This window comes from Atractosteus spatula, chromosome 13 (assembly GCF_055471065.1).
Source record: "Atractosteus spatula isolate fAtrSpa1 chromosome 13, fAtrSpa1.hap1, whole genome shotgun sequence".
Lineage (NCBI taxonomy): Eukaryota > Metazoa > Chordata > Actinopteri > Semionotiformes > Lepisosteidae > Atractosteus > Atractosteus spatula.
This window is the reverse complement of record NC_142718.1, coordinates 25598541-25608087: the sequence shown is the minus strand read 5'-3', so window position 1 is coordinate 25608087 and position 9547 is coordinate 25598541. Positions and strand designations below refer to the sequence as shown.

The 9547-nt window shown below is 34.5% G+C and overlaps 1 protein-coding gene across 1 annotated transcript; it reads right to left on the bottom strand.

Moving 5' to 3' along the window:
- Positions 1-234: 234 nt before the first annotated feature.
- Positions 235-9310, bottom strand: zc3h15 (zinc finger CCCH-type containing 15). The gene is made up of 10 exons (XM_088930640.1): positions 9144-9310; positions 8386-8487; positions 7825-7933; positions 5860-6012; positions 5260-5351; positions 4742-4924; positions 3719-3865; positions 2720-2824; positions 1951-2083; positions 235-1460 (listed from the first exon to the last, which is right to left on the bottom strand). Exons 1-10 carry the CDS (start codon positions 9216-9218, stop codon positions 1282-1284), a joined length of 1278 nt encoding a protein of 425 aa, XP_088786766.1. The 5' UTR covers positions 9219-9310; the 3' UTR covers positions 235-1281.
- Positions 9311-9547: the final 237 nt, after the last annotated feature.

Sequence of the window (9547 nt, the reverse complement as noted above, 5' to 3'; positions counted from 1 at the left end):
ATACTTTATGATCTACTTAAAATGAAGTTCTCAGTTTTAATGTTTAAAAAAACTGACTCTTGCTAAAACAGTTACACATTAAGAGGTAGAAATACTTGTTGACAATGGTCTTGCCTCCAGAAAAGAATTAAGAAATTGTGATATAGTTTTCTTCTACAAACCTATCTGTAAATTAAACTTGATCCTAAAGTGATGTTTCTTTTTAAAACAGTAAAGACTGAAACAAAACTTTAAACCTGATAACCTTTATTTACAATTTTTCTTGGCATAATGATGAAAGGGAAGTTTAAAACAATTTAATACAAGAGGAGACAAATGTATTACACATTCAATTATCTGCTTATTTCACATTTTTAAAATGTTCTGCTTGCAGTGGAAGAATAGTCAGGCTGAAACTAAGCAACAATGGTCTTTATTTTCCCTTTATTACCTACACATTTTTGTATACTGATACGGTCCATCACAATTTCTTAATTAATCCAAAAGAAAAATAGATTTCTACAGCATTTGGGTAGCTCAACAAGCCAACAAAATGTTGCTGGGTACATGCTTTAGTTTATAATTTTTAGGACCCGTTTAATGTACAATCTACAGAAATACCTACATGTAATCATCATGATAGAGGTATGTACTTCTGCGATTCAAAAAACACGTATGCAGTTGTACCGCTGAAACAGTCCTTTGGCCTCCAGAATGAACAATCAAGCTTCAATTTTATGTCAGCAAAAATAAGAATTACTATTCAGCTGTATTACTGTAAACATTCCCCTTACAATAACTTGTTTTAGGCTTTTATCAAAGATCTTTCAAACATAGTGTAATCAATTTTGCTAACATAACTAAGGCACAACACTTTCAAACTTCCCCGTTCAAGAAATAAAAACTTCTACACTTTAGGTAGAATTGCTCTAGCTTTAATACAAAACCATTCGCATTTTAAGATAATTATATATTTTAAGATCTTGGATCAGAATCGTCATTAATAAGAAAAGATATATAAACCAATTGATCAAACTCTAACAGTGCCTTAGAAACCATAATCTTAGACTGCTTTTAAAATAAGGAATTGCTTATGTGTAAAATTATTAATATGAATAAGCTAAAGGGGGGAAAAAAAAGACTAGAAATTGCAAAAGTTCTCATTATCTACTCCTCTTTAATTCCAAAACTTCCAGATTGTAGGGAAAATGACTGCAGAATTCCAACATGAAGATGTTTGTCGTGAAACACTGACATTCCAAGCAATAGGTTGTCCATGAAATGCAGCCAGAAGTCCTATTCTTATTCTTCCAGATCCAGTGTGTTCAACTCCTCTTCAAGTTCATCTAAGTCCTCTCCTGTGAAAAGATTTTCATCTACAGGCACTGCTTCCGTTTCCTCCTCTTCCTGGCTCTCTCCTTCAGAAAGGGAGTGTTCCCCATTTTCTTCACCACCGCCTGAAGCCTCGCTTAACTTATTGTCTGAAAAAACAAGCCATATGAGACCAACAATGACCAACAATACAACTGCTAGCAGGAAACAAGAAATTAAGTTTGTTCCGCTTTAATGTTTTTATCTTAAGACCACAGAGCAAGTCATAAAAACTCTGTACTGCATCTAGGTTTAAGCAATGTTACACACTTATGACCTTTCCTTATCAAGCCGTTTAAGGTTGGGACATATTTAAAACCACAGTACTGACTTTGTTCCACTCACACCTGTTTTGTATTACAACCTACTTCATAAATGTCAAAACACTAAATTTTCTTTCAACGCACATAAAAAAACAGTATGCTCTTAATATTCTTAATCTTAATTCACATGAACATTTCTGAAATTCTAAAAACAGTTTGCTTACCTTTCCTGGAATGGTTCTTATAGTCAGTTTTAGCAGAAAATTGTACTGTTGCTATGATCAATTTAGAACAAAAAAACTGAAGAGCAAAACACTGCTTAACCACATGTACTCACCATCTGTTTCCTTTAATGGCTTAGAGAGTGCTGTAAACCTGTCTGTGGAGGCCACGGTGATTCCAGTGTTATCTACTTCTTTTGGAATAAACCTGGCCAGGTCAATGTCATTCACTTCCTGGGTGTCTTCAGTCTATGGAGGAAAAAAACAAGGATGGAAAGATACATTATGAAAAATTCTGTAGAGATCTTAATCCACCAGAGAATCAAAGGGTGTATTACCTTAGGTTTTTGAATAATGTCTTGAGGAAGTATTTGGTTGAACAAATGGCATTTAGTCCAATTAACACCATAATCTCATTCCAAATGGGAAAAAAAACAGCCTTTTGGCTATATGCTGTGTAACTGTAACAGCTTCAGCTTTGATTTACCAAGCATTACGAACATATACTACCACAACTAACCAAAATGGTACCAAAAAACTAAACACACATATACAACCAACAGGTATTCAAACTCCATAATGGGCAGAGCACCTTCACTGATCTAACATTAGTCTGACATACAAAAAGACACTAAAACCCCTAAAAAAACCACAGCTTTCAAAACTCATTTGTTATGTTTTTAGTATATTAACAATTAACTGGAAATATTCCCCCCCCGTTTCACTATTTGAAAGCAGATTTGATCACAGTTTTGGCTGATATGATTTGATCTGAATTTCGGAAGAATTCTGCAGAATATGTCCCATTTGCAGACGAGTATACTACAGCATGAGCGGGCATTAACAGCAACGACATAAATGACAATAAAATAAAAGACATTTTACCTCTTGATCATCACCATCAGCCTTTGAATATTTAGTATCATCAGCTTCTTCATCATCATCATCTACCAGCTCAGGTCGAAATTCAAACACTTCACGACCACTGACCTGCATGAACAGAACGATTCATAAATAGTGGTTAAAGCCTTCTCAAAAGTAAACATTTCATATATTGTTTTACTTTATTAAAAACAATATTTTAATATCTGAGGTATCAAGTACAATATTCAAGACTTTCATTATTTTATTTCAGCAAACGGTACCTATGCAGACCGCTTATCCTAAAGTGGAAATACAGCACACAAGACAGGACGAGAGCACATGAGTGCCCTCCACTGGTCAATAAGAATCTCAGTGAAAATTAAAAACAGCCTTTCAAATCTAGCTAGTACACTTCTTGGGAGGAGGATGAAACCCATATAATCTTGGGAAGAATATGTCAACTCCACATGGTAAAGTTAATATTTTTTATATAATATGCCAATACAATCCTTATTATAAAACATTGTGGGTGAGTTCCATCTAATAAATATCTTAAGAGAGCGCTAATGTATTTAAATTTAATAACTGGGATTATGCCTTAAATTTGATTGCCCAATTTTGTAAAACACCAAAAAATGAGATTTTAATGAATCATATTTTCTGACATTTCATCACCACCTTCTTGAAGAAAAAAGTAATTGACAGTGTAAAAGAAAATAAATTGCAGCACCTGACAAATCAGAAAGAGTATTGGTACAAATATCACAAAACAATATCACTAACACAAAGTCATAACCCGTATGGCCATTTAACGTGTTACAAAAATAAACTCTTTTGAATGGACTATACTTCATTACACATCATTTGTCAATTTCAGTGATGTTATGTTAGTTTCTTAAGGGTGATGATTAATGACATTCCTGCAACTTCTCTTGGAAACCAATTAGGTAATTAGTAAAGTACCTCAGAAACAACAGCAAAACCTGCTGAAAATGAATCTTAAGAGAAAAAGTTCCTCACCCCAAGTGATTTTCCAGCTTTGAAGTCGGCTCTTCTTTTCTCCATCTCCATCTCTGCCTTATCCACCTTTTCTTGCCTTTTCCTTTTCTTCCAAGCCAAAAATGTTTCAAGAGTGATACGCGTAACATTTGGTCCCAGGGCAGATCGCTAGAAGAATACAAATCTCTATTAATCCTGAACCTGCAGACGTAGCACCTTGAAGATATTGTTCCCTGCTGTTATTTCAGAAAGTCAATTACCATTCAATCAGATCTACGTCTACAGCATCTGGAAAAAATAAAGCCACACAGCTTTCACTGGGGAGTATGCAGTGGTAAGTCATCAGCGCTTTACCCATAAGAGTCAAGAATACGACTAGCAGCTCTACCTAATGACATTGTAAGGGCTTCAGTTAACTCACTCCGTGCCACACACAGGAAGTCCCTAAACAGACTTGTGACAGTCTACATCTGAACCAGTTACCTACAGACATCAGCCTGCACTCTGACAGACCTTTTTTACTGGTGCCTAAGTGGGACTAGGCACCACGTTAATGACTTTTGTTCTGCCTGGTTGTACAAGTACAAGCTCATTACTAGTCTGACATTCAAAAAGAGCCGAATCTTCAATGGGAAAATGAGACGTCTATACCTTTGTTTGGAATTAACGAATAAGGACTTAAGTTGTACAAAAGAAAATAAGAAGTGAAGTGACACTTCACTCTCCTGTCACTCTTCACATACTCTGCATGTGACTTCATGGATTACAGCTCAGGTATTGCAGTAGACAATCTGAGCCACATCACGCAGGCTCGGTTAGGTTCATCATCAGCTTGGCGCCACTGGAAAAAGTGGCAGATTTGACTGTCACACATAGCTGCCACACAGATTTAAGCACATGAAGATCCATTATAGCCACAGTCATATACAATACTAACCTCATATTTTACATAGCGTATTTGAGAAATAATATAAAGATAAGTAAAGACCTAGTCTTTAAGATGTTTTCTGTGAAACTGAACTAAATGAAAAAACTCCAACACACCTCATTTTCGATCAGCTCTTCTAATGAAATCTCCTCCTCCTTTTCTTCCTTCTTTTTGTCTTTCTTGAGCACAAAGCCAGGTGGGAGAGCATGGCGGTACATACAGCCGTCACCTCCTCCAGGACAAACCCAAAACCAGCCGTATTTATTGCTCTCAATAGCATCAAGAAAGTATTTGCACACCTGTAGGATTAAACAAAATTAGATATAAACTAAAAATAATTATAAACCTCATAAGAACGGGTGATCTTTAGTTTAAGAAACAAATCTGAATGGAACTGGTCTCTTTTACATGCATCTCCCTAAAGATTATATCAATGTGTACAGTATGGACTTCGGTCTTGCACCACATTCTATGTAGACAAATAGAAAGTGTAATAACTTTTACATTTTGAACGACTCTCAGTATATTAGGAATGGTCATACAATATTATGAATTTCATTACACTTTAAAGGAAAAAAATAACATTGTATGATAGAAACTGTTGCTGCCAACTAAAACCTAGGGCAGGGCTTACAATTTGTGTTTTCGCTTTCTTCTTTTCTGCCTCTCCGTGCTTCTTGTTCACAACTTCTTCAAGCTTCTTTTCATCCCAGTTATCCATTGTATCTATAAGAAGTTTAAAACTTACAGCTTTGTAACGGAAAAGAGAGCCATAACTTTACCACAATGATACCTTCCACTGATCACTAAAATAAATGCCGTTAGCTTTGAAAAAAATCTCTTTGGTATGACCTTTACATTGACCTCATGAAACTCGCTAATCAGAGGCCCTATTCAAATTTGTCACTGAGTATTCCACCTTTTTTTAATACAAGTCATGTAATACATACTAAAACCTGAATTCCTAGACAGGAGAAAAGTTTACAATATATAATTGCTCTAAATAAAATAGCATACCTGTACAAAAAGTAGGATACCTCTACAAAAGTAAACAGATTTACTAACCTATCCAGTTCAAAATAAATCAGTACGTTATTATTATTTTTGTGCAGAAATATGCATCAATATATCTGCTTTAGCTGCTGCAACCTTCAATTAGATGTATATGAAGTGTGCCATTTGTGGTCTTATGTTTATCATTAAAAATTGCATAAATTATACTACTTTTCTGTACCTTTCTCAAGGTCTTCATCTCTGCCATCCACATAAACACTGCGTTTTTCACACTTTCTTTCAAGTGACAGGTCATGTGAGAACTTGCACTTGTCTCCCTTGGAGCACTGCCCTTGCTTGAAGAAAGCACACACCACTGATTTCGGGTCGGCCCCTATAGGAAAACATTGGAGATGTTTTATTAAAATGTCTAACAATGATAAATCAAATCAGTGTCTATGAAATCATTAAAATCTAACTGCTAACCTCCACAAGAACATGTTCAGGAGGGAAATCAACAAAGTATCAATTTCTTAACTAAAAAGCACTTATATGTTATGAATTCTATTAGACTTTAAAGGAAAAAAATATTGTGCGGTAGTTAGAAACTGTCTGTTACTGTTTAGAAGGCAAATAAACAGTGCATATCTTTGGAAAAGTTAATATTATCTTCATAAATAGTTCACTATATAAACAGTACAGTTTTAAGAACACTTTTTCATGCCTTATCCGATAATAAAATAACCCTGAAAACAAACTGCCTCTTTAAAAGACTTAAATAACCCTGACACAAGTCATAATCTTTGCATTGATTCTATTTTGATAATGGCACATATAAAAAGGACGTAACACAAATGCTGTTTTTATGGTTTTTAGACAGAAACATGATAAGGGCCATGTTTTATTTTGCTTCATCCTGTCAATCCAAATATCTGAGTGTTCTCATCCAAAATTAATGAATAATTCAAGACATTTAATAGAAAACTACACAGGATAACAATCTGCTAATGATCACCACCATTCAGATATTTATGATTTAAAAAAAAAAATCGGAATTAAGAGGGTTGTTAAAAGCTAATTTAAAGGTATTCTCAAATTAAAATCCACCAGACAGTAACATAATTACAGGGTTGGCTACTTGTTACGAAACTTGTTAATTGCAAGACGAAATTCTTTTAAATTTAAGTTCCAGTCTACTAATTTTTCAAAACAGGAAGTGTTTGCTAAGCATGAGCACCTTTTTAAAGTAGTAAGCAGGCATATTTAAAATGTTTTTAATTAATTTACACATATAAACAAGTTGTGAAATGTAATATTTTGAAAAGGCATCCTTACATTAAACCTAAACTGGATAATCTGTCAGCACTGCAAAACTAATTAGCATTTATGTAGCGCAAATTTGCTCATCAATTACAAGTGCTGCAACAACTAATTGATGATCAACTGTCCTTGAGTTTTCCCAGCTTTGATTACATATTAGTGAATTGATGTATCAAATTAAAATCCCGTTTCTCCCATAGATGGCTTGTATTAAACCTCTTTACAGTGTGAGAATGTATTGGTTTGAAAAGCAATATGGCAGATCTCTTGCTTAGAACAAAGTGTCATCTAAATTAATATAACTGGTCTCAATCCAGCTTTTATTTCATGATTTTTTATTGTTCTGAGAAAATAAAGTGAAAGAAGTCTATGCATTGATTATTGTTCATAAATTATTTTTATTGTTGACAAAAGAAAAAGGTCATTTATTCATAAATACAAAATTAAAGATATGAGACCATGTTTATTTTACAGTACATGCAAATGAAGCATTTAACTTGGCAAAAGGAAATACACGATCCTTAAGAATATATTCCATTTTATGTATCTTTTTACTGAACTGACAAAATATTTACAAATATGATAATGGTATTCACAGAAAAAATACAATTTCAAATCACATACCTTGAGTTTATAGTTTTCAGTATTTTACTACAGCAAAATCAGAATGGACTAGTACATTTGGTAGCAGTTAATATTTTAGTTCTGGGAGTGAGACAACTAGTTATATCAGTCTCTGAATTTCACCTACTTTCAACACTCACCAAAAGGGCAGTGATGTAATCAGAACAAGACAGTAATACAATCCAGTGACAGGACTTCAACTTAACTGAAGTGCACAACCATTTTTCACATATATAAAATAAAACAACAACACATTACTTACCTTTACTGATTTTCTGAGCTGCCACTACTGGCTTGAAGAGCTCATTTAATTCAGAAAGTTCCTTCTTCTTATCTGCCTTCTTGTTCTTCTCTCCTTCAGCTGCAGCCATCTGAATTAAAGAAAAAGCAACACCAAAATTGTTTTTGATGAGACTAAAGAATACTTTCTAAGCCCTGGCTGAAGAGCAATCCTGTATGCTCAAGAAGGCTTTCTTTTACATTTTGAGTTTTGACAATTACAATAACAATTGAGTGCTTACATGTATTAGGAACTAAAGTGGTGAGTTTCACTATTTTGATCATTAACATAGGGTTGTACGCCTTAAGTATGCAAGAGAGCTGTTATTGCCTATTCAGTCTGTAAAATGACATTTGTATTAACAACAATGACCATTTTTATTCACAAACAATAACATAATGACATAAAATGGAGCTACGGAAACAACAAAGCATAAAATGTGATAAAAGACTTTTTTTTTTAGAATAACAAAAAATGTTTTGGAAGGCAAACATCTCAATGTCCTAATCTTATACAGATACGACTTTCAGCTGATGGTTTTACCTGTCGTGCGTTCTGCTGGCCATACTTCACTTGTTGCGTGACAGCTTTGATGAATTTTTGCTGTTTGGCTCCCTTTTTATTCTTCAATCCAAAAGTCTTGTCCTGAATACAGATAAATAGAACATAAACAATGAGAATTAATTCATACGCACCAGTTATTTTAATAATAATACCCCCGCCCGAATACTTATCATTTATGCTTTATGCGTGTAATTTGCGTCAGGTATGCTTTGCTACAAAAACACAAGCCGTTGATTAATGACAGAGACGCGACAGTCGGGGGGGTCCAAAATTTCAAAAAAGACAGTATCAGATAGCGCTCGTTCTTTGAGCCATAAAAGGAAACCGCAAGACTGAATTTATTACGAGATTTGGTCGGTTAAAGCCCTGCTCGGTTTTATAAGGCATAAGTATGGTTGTTTTCAGACTAAAATTCCGTAAATTCGACCCCACGAAAACGATCCACAACACTACCCAACTGTCATTTTTCTTACCGTTACAGTTTCACAGTTTACTTACAACTGTGCGAAACGAATTCTACAGATTAAAATCGATAGGCCCTATTTTAAAGAATTACAAGGGCTGTCAATTTCCCGATTTTAGCACATCACTATATACACGAAAATGATCACCGCATCCGTAAAGCCCTAAACTACAGCCGGCCAGGCTAGGCCCGAAATGCAGCATGGTTCAAAATCAAGCAGTTGCAATTTACCGGTTGTACTTTTTTAAATAAAATAAAACACCATTTCTCTTACCTCGATAATTTTCTCCTTCTTCTTTTGGTCGGTTTTCTTATTAGCCGCTGGTTGCGCTTGTTTCTTTGGAGGCATATCGAAAATTAAGGTGCTGAAAAAAGAGCTCCTAGTCTCCGGTTATGTGGATGAAGCGCTGGCTCAGTCGGCGTTCAGGCCCCGATGACTCTCTGGGAAATCAGAGTCTCGAAAAGCATTATGGGTTAGAGGCAGAACTCCCATAGTTCTAAATTCATTGGTTAAAAAAAAATCTTATGGTTGTATAAAGACTCCAAAGTTTTTGCTTCTTAAAAAAATATTGTGTCATATGAGAATAATAACTTTAACTTGAATATTAGTAAAGATATTCAATTTGAGTAACCTTTCTAAGACGTAAAATAATACAAAACTGAAGCTACAGTATGTTA

Bases quoted from the DNA above. Each gene is read 5' to 3' on its own strand.
- zc3h15 (XM_088930640.1), bottom strand. From the start codon at position 9,218: ATGCCTCCAAAGAAACAAGCGCAACCAGCGGCTAATAAGAAAACCGAC. The intron at 6,013-7,824 runs GTAAGTAATGTG...GTTTTCCTATAG, and splicing joins AGCTCAGAAAATCAGTAAAG to GGGCCGACCCGAAATCAGTG. The intron at 3,866-4,741 runs GTGTGTTGGAGT...GTATTCTTCTAG, and splicing joins AAGAGCTGATCGAAAATGAG to CGATCTGCCCTGGGACCAAA.